Consider the following 14,329-nt stretch of genomic DNA (forward strand, 5'->3'; position numbering starts at 1 on the left):
ACTCTCAAAACAACTCGGAGTGGGAGACACGGAAGGGGCCACGGTGGAAGGAGCCTGCGACGCATCACATCGCTTTCGCATCAATATTTATCAACAGGAGTGCCACCGTTAACGCTATGGATTAATATTGACCAATACCAAAAAAAAATTCACACGTATATTTGACCTTCAACGTCTCTACCGATAGCAAATCACAACCCTTTGTCAATTAACTGCTAGATGAGTGCTTCCCCGTGGGTTGTTTGGTCATACTTCACCATGCTGGTCAGCATCGGTTGGTGCATGGGGAGAGAGGCCCAAGACTTGGTTTCGAAATCACTCGGCACTCCAGGAACTGAACTCGGGATGCGCCAGGATCACAGCAGCGCCGCGTGAACTACTGCACCGCCACTCCACGCCTAATCATCTAACGTGTTTATTCAAACAAACAACGGAATATCGTTACCGTTGCATAACAGGTGGAAATAATAACTGCACCAATACGTGGAACGTCAGCCCGCAAGGCAATCGCGTGACACAATCTTGCCCTGGCTTGGCATGCTCACCACTCGCTCCATCACTCGCTCACTCTACATAGCTTGGCATGCTCACCACTCGCTCACTCTACATGCATATCACAGAGCTTTGGCAAGGGGCCGCTCTCGACGCCCGGCCGGATTTTCGTCGTAATAACCGCACTGGCCTTGATTCGAGAAGCCACGTGGCCACCGGCTACTGAAACGTTCCTCTGCCGCCGTTGAAAGAGAGAGGAGGGGGAGGGGAGAGAGGGGAAACCGAGGCGCGCAGGGTACTCGCATTACCTGCTAGCTTCTTCGGCTCCACAAAATGTGCCTTGAAGCATCCAACGCCCATCTCGTCCATGGGAGAATCCGGGGTTTGATCTCAAAGCGGGCGGGCGGGCGAGCGGGCGGGCAGAGCATGAATCACAGCGCCGGCAATTTCTCCGAATTCTCTCGCAGTCGCTCCACCTGTCGCCCCGTTCGATGTCTAAGAAACTGCGCCTTGCTAACGGCAGACTCTTTTTCTCGTTTTAATCTGATTTTTTTTTCTCTCTCTCTCTCTCTCTGCTTGTTTGTGCTATTTCTTAGGGTTGGTTGTTTTTTTATTTGTTTGTTTATCTCATAGCAGTTTCACTCGTTGCGACCTACGTTGAACAAAAAAACAAAACCCCTGCGCGCCAAGCCGGGAACGTTCGTGACGGTGGAGGCCGGCCAAGGAGTCCCCGCGCTGTGAGACGTTTCTTGGGCCCTCTCCCGTCACCCAAATCGAAGGCAGAGTCCCGGGGGGGGGGGGGGGGGGGGAGGCTCTCACTTGGCTGCAACTTTTAAGGCTTCTTCATATTTGCACATGTGCAGGGACCATCTCCTTCCCCGCGGTAGTGTGGGGCCTCCCAGATCAAACAGATCGTGGCGAGCATCTGGGTCAATTTGTTCTTCACTGGTCGACGACAACGACCCGCTCTCATTCACGGACACTGACGTGCAAACCCCCCCCCCCCACCCAGGGAGGGAGAGAGAGGGGACAACTCTGTTCCAATTAAAAACCAAACATTTTCAAGGCGCTCAAAATAGTTTTCTCCAACCCTGGCAACAATGTCCACTTCCACGCTCCCACCCACCCACCCCCCACCACCAGCACCACTCCGGCAGCACCACGCAAGAGGCTGCGTCGCACCTGAACCGGCGGTGCCCCCAGCGTCTTGCAGCCTTGTTCACCCCCCTCTCCCCACCCTTCTCTCTCTCTCTCCCCGTGCACCACCACCACCACCCACCATGCACCACTCTCCCACCCCCCGTGTCTGCGGACGCGCGGCGAGACAAACGGGGACCTGCAATCACTTTCTCCGTTACGGCGCACAAGGAGGAGGAGGGAGGGCTCGTTAATCAGAGTTCAATGCAATTGCGCGCGGATCAATCGCGCCCGTCGCTCAGGCACGGTCACGGACGGGAGCCCGGCTTGCCCCCCTCAACACTTGGGCGCTTGGATTTGCTCGTCAGCACACACCGGCTCGTGCTGTGCCAGCAACGAAATTGCCACGTTCTGTGCACGTGATACAACCTTCATAATTGGCTGTGTCGGGTGGTGGCGGGTTTAACTGACACATTTATATTTGCGCGATCTAACCGAAAAAAAACTATGTTATAAGCGTGTTTCTTGATCCCAGCTGTGCCAGACAGACGCAACCTTGCGTCTGTTTGCTACACACGTGTGCGTGTGTGAGTGTAGTTATGCGGGGAGCGGTGGTGTAGCGGTTAGCGCGCTGCGCTATGAACCCGACGACCCGAGTTCGATTCTCGCTCATGACCAACATCAGGGACGATTATTATCTAAACCAGTCATGGGCTTCCCCTAGGTCGACTCAGCCTCAACTGAATACCTGGGGTGGTGCGTGAACATCACCACTGGGGATACAAAGAGGGCCGGGCGTGGTGCTGGCCACCCACCCCGTGACGGCCTTCACAGGTGCTCGCTAAAAGCACTTGTCTCAACCGCCTATGTAGGCTACACGGGGATATGTCTTTGTATCTGTACATGAGTGGTGTGTGCATGCATGCACGTGTGTTTAGTGTGCATTTGTGTATGTGTGTGTGAGTATCTGTGTGTATATGACTGTGTGGGTTCAGTTTACGTGTGTGTGTGTGCGTGTGTGCTCTCTGATGCGGCGACTACAACGGCTGGTGGTCACAGCTGAGAGAACGGTGAACAGAAATCGCTTTGTTGATTTATTGTTTGTTTACTCCAGACAGGCCTCACTGAATCCCATGCCTCTCCTCCTTCAGGAGGATCCAGCGAAGGACGTTTCACCAACCTGTTCGAGGACACATTGTGTCTTCTGACTGAAATGCCCCGAAGATAACACGCGAAGTAACGAGGCGGATAACCAAGTCACGCAGTCTGCACCAGCCGGTCACGAAACAAAAACTAAAACCGCGGAGGCAGAATATCTCCCTGCGCATTGTGTGTCCCTGTGTGATCCGACAAATGCCTGCCACCTCGTTCCCCTGAATGACAGACGTGTGACACACCACTACGAGGTGTGTCGACAGATGCCTCGCTATTCGATGAAATCCCGAAATTCAGGATCGAGATTTGATCCAATTTTTTTTTATAACAGAGCGGTGAATTTAGCGGCTTCTGTGGGCAAAAGGAGAGGTTCACATGAGCCCGTAAAGACTGAATGCAGAACTTTTAAAAATATCGATACTCACACGAGCAATTCGATGCACGTGACGTGTGCTTCAGGATCAATATTAGTGGGGGCATCAATGTAACACTAACACCTCCGATGCTTCACAGTGATAATCACTTAGGATTGATCTATCATTAACTATTTACAGATATTTGTAAATCCACTTCTGGACAAAATCCTCTGCATGCCTCATCAGTCTTTGGGGTTTGTTTGAGCATATCATTTTTATTATTTTATTATTTCCATTCTACGTGACTTTACCGAAAGAACCAAGAAGATACTTCACCACATTGAACAGTTCGGTGTTGTTGACAAAGGAACGGTGGGGGGGTGGGGGGCAGAGGAGACAGGAATGGATTCACGTATGACTCGCCACTGATGTTAGCCCGTGACCGGGAGTCGATCTCGGGTTTGCCGGGTTCGCAGCGCAGCGTGAGAACCCACTGCTCAACGCATTCCCCTCGGTTCAGCCGTGAATTCTGTACAAACAAGGCTGAGGACCGAAATGTATAAATAACAGCTGTCATTATCCATGCATCAAAGACCAAATGTGATTCTTTAAAAAAATAACAACCACTATGTGCAATGGTAAACAGCTGTAAAATACAGCAGCAGGAAACGATCTATTCAAAATGTTAAGTCAAACACTGGAATACACAATGGAAGCTTTTTTTTCGAAATGAGACTCTAAACATTAGCTTGGCCTAAAGAAGCAGTCTGCAGAACATTCCCTAATGCCCAGCACTGTACAGAATAAAATACGGAGACATTCATGAGTTTGAACATCTGTAGCGTTTCGTTTCCTCCCTCCCCTCCCCTCAAATCAATTATTCTCATCATATCATCGAGAGCTAAGCGGGTTTGAGCCTGGTTATCACTTGAATGGGTGACCAGGAATGGCTTGCCGGGTGTTGTAGTTTGTTGGGCTACGAGGTGTGAGCAGGACATGGCAGTACAGAGTGGCACCGGATGCAATGGGTTTTTTTCCCAAGTGCCAAACATCCCAACGTAGCAGGACCCACCTGAAATATAGCCTTGAGACTCAATGGAGTTATTTTTTTTTCCTAGGCAAACAATGTGCATCGTTAAATTGCCGCGCATTGCACAAGGTCCGTGTCCTTAATACTCGTAATATACCTTGATAATGAACCCTGTTGTGAGGTAATACTGCCATGGGCAGTGGTGCAAAACCATGAATAACATAAAAACCGTGACACATTTGTCAACAATCACTGCCTTCGAAGGGCAAATGTGTAACAGGTTATACGTATAATATATAATGGCCGATGTTCTGGGCATTGGCTCTTCTTTAAACGGCACTTCTTTGTAGAAGCGCTGTTTGTTTATTTACGTGAATACATATTTATGTTCTACACAGAAGGGCCATTGCTCAAAAACGGTATCTGTTGTATTTTTTTTTTTAAGGCAGTGCTATTGACGAACATTTTGTGTTTGTGTCATTCGTTTGTGTTGTTGGTTTGTGTTGTTGGTTTGTGTTGTTGGTTTGTGTTGTTGGTTTGTGTTGTTGGTTTGTGTTGTTGGTTTGTGTTGTTGGTTTGTGTTGTTGGTTGTGTTGTTGGTTGTGTTGTTGGGTTGTGTTGTTTGTTTGTGTTGTTGGTTTGTGTTGTTGGTTTGTGTTGTTGGTTTGTGTTGTTGGTTTGTGTTGTTGGGTTGTGTTGTTGGTTTGTGTTGTTGGTTTGTGTTGTTTGTTTGTGTTGTTGGTTTGTGTTGTTGGTTTGTGTTGTTGGTTTGTGTTGTTGGTTTGTGTTGTTGGTTTGTGTTGTTAGTTTGTGTTGTTAGTTTTAATTATTGTATTATGAATGAACCGTTAGTCAGCCTGTGCAACTCCCCACCCCCCCCCCCCCCCCCCCCGCCTCTGATTGTGTGAGGATGTGAGGGAGCGTCGCTCTTGCCTGGGAGGATCTCAAACAGGTGCTTCCCCTGCTCTTCAGCACCGGTCACAAGGGGATTCACTCTGTTCCCAAGCAGTGGGATAGCTCCCTAGATGACCGAGACACAAAAGAAAAACACATTTAACACAAGTTGCGCTCGCCATCATTCCGGAGCACAGTGTTGCAAACATAATAACTCTCAATAATAACACTGGTCAACAAACAAAAACAATAATTCTGGCCTGGACTTTTGCAGCTGTTTTAAACTAATTTCAGGGTGCTGATTCCAAATCTGAGCTCAGATTTGCTCTATCACATCTCATTTTTATGCTATCGGCATACCCCATTTGCATTGATTTTACCCGAAATTAACTCTGTCACTTACTGATTGCAAGTTGTTGCGAGTCAGTGACTGCTTTAGTGTTAAAATATGATGCTGTATTTTTAGGATAGTGTGTTTATAATATCATTTTATGTAGTTATCCACATTTATTTAATATTTTTCTTCTGCAGTTTTTATTGAAAATGCAATATTTAATATCTCAAAAACCTGATGTGATAGACAAAAACTGATGCCAGATTTGGAATCAGCACCCCAAAATTACCTTAAAACCGTTGGAATACCTTATGCCAGAAAAAGTGTGTTGACCAGTGTAATAATAGTGACTTTTTTAAAATCAAACTTCACCATGCTGGTCAGTGTAGATTCGAGGAGAGTTGGGGGGCTAGGACCAGTTCGGTTAGCTGCTCGCCAATTATGTTAATTGTGACCGAGAATCCAACTCAGGTTCATGAGTACATTGCACCAAACACAGCAACACCTTCCCCCCATCCAAAGATTATTGGATCCTTCTGTACACCCACGAAGCTCTGCCTGAACACATAATGTAATCTATTCAGCAATACCCCACAATGATATCAACGTTTCATCTTCTTGGTTCTTTCGGTAAAGTCACGTAGAAGGAAAGTAATAAAATAATAAAAATAAAACATAATAAAATAATTCTCACGACGTTTCGGCCACAACGCAAGCAGCTGTCCTCAGGTGAAGACCAGGTCTGTCGGGGAGACAGCGTCTTTTATTATGTTTATTTTTATTATTTTATTATTTCCCTTCTACGTGACTTTACCGAAAGAACCAAGAAGATGAATCCCTGCAGTCACGAAAGCTTTAAATCGAAAGATCAAAGTTTCTCAACAAATGTTACAGAATATAGCAGGCCCTAGAATGCAAATCACCCAAAGAACGCTAACGAGGGTTCCGAGTGTAATAATCAACACGTTTCTTCACTGGAGCAGGGTTAGAAGAACTTGGAACTAAGAGAAAAGTGGAGGGAGCTTCAAAGTCGAGCGGCGCAAGTAAAGAAGCGGGGAAGAGAAATGCTGCGTCCCACAATTCGGTGGCCGAACGCGGTGCGGATGAGAGAAACGGCCGGCCAGGTAAATCAAGTCACCGAAAGCGGCAGTGGTATCGAGACGTTCAATTCACGAGAGCGACAGCGACGGTAGCAGCGATAACGGAGTGATAAGGAAGCAACCGAACGACAAGCGAGAGAGAGAGGAGCTTGTTTACAATGAATCGGTGAGTGCCAGGACCATTAATCAACCAAACTGCTTGGCCAACATCGCGTGGCGCACACAAATGCGCTTCTGTGGCCGTCTGGAACGTCTCTTCCTGCCGGCATTAGGAAGCCTCCGGAGCGATGCACTTTGAAGTCAACTAGTTTGCAAACTCATTTCTTTGGAACTGCTTTTTGTGTTTGGCTTGTTGTCCTTGCCCCGCGCCTCCGATCAGCGCGGTTGGCTACGTGCGTTGCGAAATAAGTTCAAAGTACACACAGAGCATGTTTTGCCGCAAGCACGCGTGGTTAATACAGACTTGATGCCTTGTAAAAGGTTTCTATTTTGGTCTTTGAACATCTTAACACCTCCTGTTTTTATTGCCAGGAAGGATCGAAACCTATTCTTATATTTCGATTTAAAGCTTTCGTGACTGCAGGGATTCATCTTCTTGGTTCTTTCGGTAAAGTCACGTAGAAGGGAAATAATAAAATAATAAAAATAAAACATTATTATGTTTTTTTTTATTATTATAGGGAAATAATAAACATAAAACATTATTATGTTTTATTTTTATTATTTTATTATTTCCCTTCTACGTGACTTTACCGAAAGAACCAAGAAGACTATTCTTATTTTTTCATCATTTTCATACTGGCACAAAAGGTCCCGTGGATGTACACAAACCAGTGCATCGCCCACGCCAGTTTTTGTCAGCAACCGAGTATTTATTTGTGAGTTCACCTGCTCCTTGGCCTCCTCGTCGTTCTTGTAGTAGTAGAGCTGTCCCCGGCGGAGGACGAACCAGCGCGTGTGCCATGTCTTCACGAAGCCGCCCTGCTTCTTGAGCCATCCCGATCGCAGGGCGTCCCCGTCCTTCAGCCGGCCCTTAAACTTGATCAGCCCAGTCTGCTCCCCCATCAGGCTCAGAGACCTGACTGCACGCGCAAGAAAGAGACCCCACGAATGTCAGCGACGGAACGGAGCAGCAAGCGGCATTTGTCGACGCGATTTTGACCGACTAGCCCTGACGATCGGCACGTGAACGCCCGGCCCTCTTGAGGTCTCCCCCATGCTCTGTCGGGGTTCCACCACGGGAGCCCCATCAAGGAGCACGTGGGCATCGTGCCGAACAACACGCGCCAGCAACAATCCGGAAACACACGTCGGAGAGAGCTGTACGACACAACCGGGAAAAACTTACAGTCGTTATAAATTCCTCCTTTATACTGATGCATCGTCTCGCCATAAACGAATGTTGTCACGACGGTTCTATAAGCACCCTCCCCCCACCAACCACCACGCCAATGAATAAGAGAAAACTTTTCCCAGGAATGGGATTTTTTGAGAAAGCGACGTCCGCAACCGTCCGTGCAGAGATGAGCACGGCAGCGTGAGCCTGTAACATGTAAATTGTTTTGACTGCAGCTGGTGTTGATGGATGGATGCACACAGCAGTGTTGTTCTTGTGAGCTAAACACATCATGGGTTCCTCAAGGCAAGCTGCTCTACGTGCCAAAGATTTTCGTCTCGAGCAAAGCCTTTTTTTGTGGGTAGGTGACCTCTAGTGGAAAAGTCCTGCACGGCCATGCTAATCAACACATCGGGAAGAGCACACCCGCACCTCCGATTCGTGCACGGTTGGCTATGTACTGTGCGAAAGAAGTTCAACACACACACACACACAAGAAGGTTCCCATCCTCACGTGGTGACCAAAAAAGTAGGGTGAAAAGTATAGAGTTCTGAAATCGCCATCGGCTGAATTTTCACGTTGTACCGCGTCGTGTTCGGCATGATGTCCGACGTTTCGCTAGACGTCCTGTTCCTGAAGAAGATCACAGAACGTGGAGCGGAACGTCGGACATGGCGCTGGACAACATGCGATACGAGTCGCTAACACATCGGAGAGCTGTACAAAACAACGCAACCGCGGAAACCATCTTAAAAATAACACAATATTTTTGGGAAATAATGTGAGTTCATGACATGTACTGAATATACTTAGTTTGACAGCTGGGAGAAAATGAGAATGTAAACCGGTGATTGGTTGCGTGTGTGCGTGGGTTAGCGTGCTACGCTACGAACCCAGTGACCCAAGTACGATTCCCACTCACAGCCAACACCGGTGACGATTATCTGGACCGGTGCTGGGCCTCCCCGAGGTCGGCTACGCCTCAACTGAGTACCTGGTGTGGTGTCTCAACATCGCCACTAGGGAGACAAAGGCGGCCGGGCGTGGTGCTGGCCACCCACCCCCTCGCGTGCAAAGGTGCTCGCTAACAGCACTTGCCCCAACAGTCTGTTAAGCCTTTAAGGAGGATCTCTGTCTTTGTGGTTTAAAAACAACACACATATTTACTTTATGGGAATTCAACTACTACAACATTGCAAAAGTGAGTTGATGGAATAACGAATTTTCATCCTGCACACACCAGCAAATTTAAAACGTAGATTTTGACTGGTTCAACAATAACAGTAAGTCATAGATCATCCTAACCCATGAGAAGTAAAGGACGTTGTAAATGCCTGTTTAGTCTTGCTTGACTCATGCATGCCTTATACATGAAATATGTTTAAAAAAAAGAATTACACTGCTGCTCGGTATACCGTCGCCCCAGTCAACTGTCGCAATGAATACGAGTGCTCAGAATTTTCAACACAAACAAGAGAGAAAATTATTTCAGAAACTATTTCCAGAATAAAAAAGCAAGTATTGGCAGTGCAGTGAAAATTTCAGGGACAAGATAATATTAATGTTGGACCGCTCTAAAACTGTAAACCAGATAGCATTAAAAAAACTTTAAAAAATGTTCCACTTTAATTTGTTTATGACAATTCCCAAAATATACATTTTACTTTACCCAGGAAAGCCTCACTGAGACCCAAGACGCTATGGAATGTTTGTCCAATTTTTTTTCCCCCAGCGCTGGAGGAAACATAATAATACAACTAAATTTCGATTTAAAGCTTTCGTGACTGCAGGGATTCATCTTCTTGGTTCTTTCGGTAAAGTCACGTAGAAGGGAAATAAGAAAATAATACAAATAAAACATAATAAAATAATTCTCACGACGTTTCGGCCACAACGCAAGCAGCCGGCCTCAGGTGAAGAACAGGTCTGTCGGAAGCGCTGTCTTTCCGACAGACCTGTTCTTCACCTGAGGACGGCTGCTTGCGTTGTGGCCGAAACGTCGTGAGAATTATTTTATTAGTTTATTATGTTTTATTATTTTATTATTTCCCTTCTACGTGACTTTACCGAAAGAACCAAGAAGATGAATACAACTACACTCAGAGGGCAGTACGCAAGATAGGTCAGACCAGGGTTAATTTCTGCCGTGTCCGTCTAGATCAGCGACTCACAGACACATTTTGTGGTGCTTGGAACACCACATCCATTGAATCTATTGCAATGGCTGTGTCTCACTACTCACGTGCCTCCTATTCCAGTCTATCAGTGACCCAGCAACAACAAAAAAACATTCAGTGAGTAATTTGCGGTTACGAGTCGAGTGCCTATTACTCCAGTCGACCAGTGATCGGGGAAAAAAATACATATTTCGTGAGACTAAATGTGTCTCTTAACAGGCATATTTCGTTTGGTTTCGAATTAAGGTTTATGTTTGGACGAAAACAAGAATGCACTGCGGTGTATTGGTAGCTCACACGAGTGTGCGTCATGCACGGCAATAGGGTGAACACACGTGAAGTGAGGCACACGTGATGTGGCTCAAACGGCCGAAGACCATCTGTGCATTCTACTGCACGTTGTTCTCTTCACACATTTGCCATGAATACCGAGGACGTCTCATCTCATTATAAGTCATACCTCCAGTAACTTTGGAATTTACAGCCTCTTAGAATAGGACAGTGTCTGTAATCGGAGCACGCCCGACTCGTTGTGAAAATACTACCCAACAATATTAGCCTTGTGAGCCGCGTCACATTTCTCTGGCGAGGCTCTGATGTCTCTTCCGTTTAAAGTTACAGGAAGGATTGCAGAAGGAACAGGCAGTCCTTTATGCGTGACGATGCTGCCCGCGACTGCTTAATGCAATATTAAATCCGCTTCACATTCCGTCAGCTGTCATCCCCGGTATCTTGTTAATTATTACCACCAGAAGATCAAAGTTCCATTTGGTAAAGCGCATCAATGCCATTGCAATCACTTCAATAATCTATAGTGCAGATGCGGTTGTTTTATTTTTAAATATAGCAAATTAATAATGGGGGGGGGGGGGGGGTTGCACAGTTATTAGCGCACTTCTCTATGAATCTGATGATCTAAGTTTGACCCCCAACCACGAGTGAGATCGACATCGACCGGTGTTGTGCTGACCTTTCACCAACCTACGGTGAGCAGCGATGTGAAGTTTCGTCAAACAGCTCCCATGAACGACAGGGCATGCGGACGGCGAGAAGAGTTATCGATCATTGGCGTTCATAGTAGGAATCTATTTAATGAAGCGGTCTCTTTGATTACCTTCCAGTAGGCGTTTAAAGTTACGCACGTGTTGGTAAAGTGAAAGGTTAATAGTCGTGCATTTGAAATGAATAATTATTAATGCGGTAACAGCCTCCACAAACAAACAAACTAAGGTGACGCATTACACTCAATGGCCTTTTTGTTGCATTTAAAAGCAAAGTTATTTTGTTCTCGAGGCAAATTAATATTTCAGGATTCGTGAAAAGCGCACAACGATCCGGTGTACATTGACGCGTTGCATTCATTTACCGGCTGTAACGAATTAACCAATTAATTAACAAACGTGTTGCCCGTCACAAGAACAACCGCTTGACAAGCCCGTGAACTCGTTTTTAATCACCTTGCGGCCTGTAGCAGAGCGAAACACGTTGAATCGCTGTAATCACACGAAGCGGTGTGATGATGATGATGATGCTACTGCTGCTGCTGCACACCAAATAAAGGTTAACCAAAAATATGATGAACTCAAAGGGTGTTGTTCATACAGTCGTACCGCGGTGTTCCTTCCGCTACCGAACAGCGCAAATCTATACCTCGCATCGCCTGCAGACAATGCTCTCTCTATTGACTTAGCACTGGATGGTACAACAAAGACAAAGATCCCCCCGTATAGCCTTAACAGACCGTTGGGGCAAGTGCTGTTAGCGAGCACCTATGAAGGCTGGAACGGTACACGAGGGGGTGGGTGACAAGGACCAAGCCTGACCGCCTTTGTTTCCTTCGTGGCGATGTTTACTATACACCGCACCAGGTACTCATTTGAGGCCGAGCCGACCTAGGGGAGGCCCAGGACCGGTACAAGATAATCGTCACCGGTGTTGATGGCCGTGGGCGGGAATCGAACTCGGGTCGCCGGGTTCGTAGCGCCACGTAGCGCTAACCGCTACGCTACCGCTCCCCCACTTGGATGGCACACATACACACATACACACACACATACACACACATACACACACGCACACTATCTGTGGACCGCTGCCAATTGTGATGGAAATAGCGAGACACACACGCTACGGTACGCAATGTCCATCCCACTTTGGGATACATCTTTTTTTGGGGGGGGGGAAGGGGGGGGAAATCTCTCATTCTCGGTCACCCAGGAAAATACTACTGCGAAAGAAGCAGGTTAAGATGAAAACAAACAACCGATCCTCTTCTAAGCCACCCACAAAAACAACAACAACTGCCATTCGCCACTAAAGTGGCGGTGACGTCCCCCCGGTGCTTGTGCCGGGCTAGGTGCACGTAAAGGCCACGTGAAGTGTCAAACTTCCGCTGGCAGGAGGTCACGGGACAGAGCCAGCAGGCGCCGTGGGTTGACCGTCCGAGATGACCGGCCGAATGCACCACCTGTGCCCCCTGCTGTGCCACCCGCACACACTCCCTCGCTCACATCCAGTCGAACCCCCGTGGCAGGACAACAACAACCGCCAAAGCTTCACCCACCTCCCCTACCGTAGATATATCGTCAATAAAATCTCACCAAATGCCAAGTCACTCGACTTCACACCGCACCGGGCTACTCACAGTACTGCAGCTTCTCCTGAAACATCCTTCTCATTGGATGCGGGGGAGCCGAGCCCAAAGCCGACAGCGAGCGCTCCCTGACCGCATGGAGGAGCAAGCGGGTCGGGTCTGGACGTCAAATCTGTCTTTTGCGAAGCCAGAACGATTTATAATTAAAAAAAGCTGAAAGCACGAGTCACAAGGAGAGTCTTGGCCGATGACTACACAAGCGACGCACCGCTGGGAAGAGCCATACGCACTGGCAACATGGGGCCGGTGGCAAGAGGCTGGCTTTGGAAAGAAAGGAAGATGCGGCTTTTGTTGGATAGGGAAGAGGGGGGGGGTGATCGTGGAGTCGTAATGTTGGTGAGGGGTGATGAGGTTGACTGGCGAGGGGTGGGGAGGTTTTGCCTGTGAAATACTCAATTCTCTAACGTGCGCCTGTGGTTTGCGGCTTCTCCGGCAGTTTTATCAACATCCGTTCAGGCCCTGCAACTGCTGAGACAGTGAACTGTACGCTGCGTGTGTGCAGCTTGGCTGATAATTAATGCATCTGGGGTGGTGGGTGTTGTTGTTTTTTTTTCTTCTTGCAACTACATTTCTTCATTTTTTGGGCATGCTGCACGCATCCAGCTCTGTGTCCATATTGTACGCTTTGTCACGAAGCTTCACCAAAGAAAAATAAACGAATCAACCTCCGTTTTTTTGCTTGTGGAATGAAACTATTATGTTAGTGTTGAAATTGTTGGATCGTTATGATGATTATGTTATCCTCAATTCATCAATACAATTTGTAATGCAGCAGATCTACAGATTATCCAACCTGAGACTAACATTCCAAAATCATCCCAATAGTTAAACTGGGCTGTCCTTTGGAAGGAAATTACCTCGTGATGGGAAATGCCTTGTTAATTGAGTGGGTTAATGGCTGCGTACATACACGAGACAGAAGGCACAATCACCATCCCAGCTTGGATGAAAACGTGTTTTTGTGTTTGTGACGCACTCTGCTCACGTGCAAATGCAAGTTCATGATTACACGAAGCGATTGCCCAACATATGTTAAGGTTCCGACGTGACATCCTCCATTGTCTCACTGCCCAAATACATTGTCTGCTCAAGTAGCAGTTCACATTCTTGGGTTTTTTCGGTAAAGTCACGTAGGTAAAAAAATAAAATTACTTGATACAGCAAGCGTGCTGTGACGTGTTCCACCTGAAGACGGAAGCTTATGTTGCCTCCGAAACGTCGGGATTTTTATTTTATTTTTATTTTATTTTACTTTTATTCATTTTAATTTTTTACCTACGTGACTTTGCCGAAAAAACCCAAGAATATGAATCCTTGCAGTCACGAAAGCTTCAAATTTAGAATTAGCAGTTCACAGTTATTAAATTATTATGGAAAAGAAAAACACCCAAAATAAGGAAATGTGAGGAAAATCCACGGCCTTAAGGAACAACGTCCGCGTGTATGTCAGCGGAAATTGTAAGAGTGCATTACGCTGCCGCAATAACACAGAGACTCGGCAAACATTTTGATCGCAACACGGGCTTGTGGACATGCGTGTAAAAGCCGACAGGATTAAGGTCAATCTGGGCCATAAGCCAGAACCCATGTTTTTTTGCGCCATCTGCCATCGGCGCTTCAATAATCCCACACGGCGCTTCGTGCGTAGTGGCCACCACATCTCA

General features: G+C 47.0%; 1 protein-coding gene across 8 annotated transcripts in view; it reads right to left on the reverse strand.

Moving 5' to 3' along the window:
• The window catches only part of LOC133350570 (rho GTPase-activating protein 24-like), a 101,819-nt gene that overhangs the window by 55,017 nt on the left and 32,473 nt on the right, over positions 1-14,329 (reverse strand). For 5 of the 8 annotated variants that reach the window (XM_061565044.1, XM_061565043.1, XM_061565046.1 and 2 more), the window contains 2 exons: positions 7,387-7,580; positions 5,104-5,191 (listed from right to left, as the gene is read on the reverse strand). In XM_061565044.1, coding sequence (XP_061421028.1) covers positions 5,104-5,191; positions 7,387-7,563 — 265 coding nt within the window. In that variant the 5' untranslated portion in view covers positions 7,564-7,580. Of the gene's footprint in view, positions 1-800; positions 1,197-5,103; positions 5,192-7,386; positions 7,581-7,846; positions 7,902-12,656; positions 12,958-14,329 lie in introns of those variants that run through there. The other 3 variants (XM_061565040.1, XM_061565041.1, XM_061565047.1) reach the window with 3 other exon arrangements.

Source organism: Lethenteron reissneri, chromosome 34 (genome assembly GCF_015708825.2).
Source record: "Lethenteron reissneri isolate LAM-NWPU_2019-01 chromosome 34, ASM1570882v1, whole genome shotgun sequence".
NCBI lineage: Eukaryota > Metazoa > Chordata > Hyperoartia > Petromyzontiformes > Petromyzontidae > Lethenteron > Lethenteron reissneri.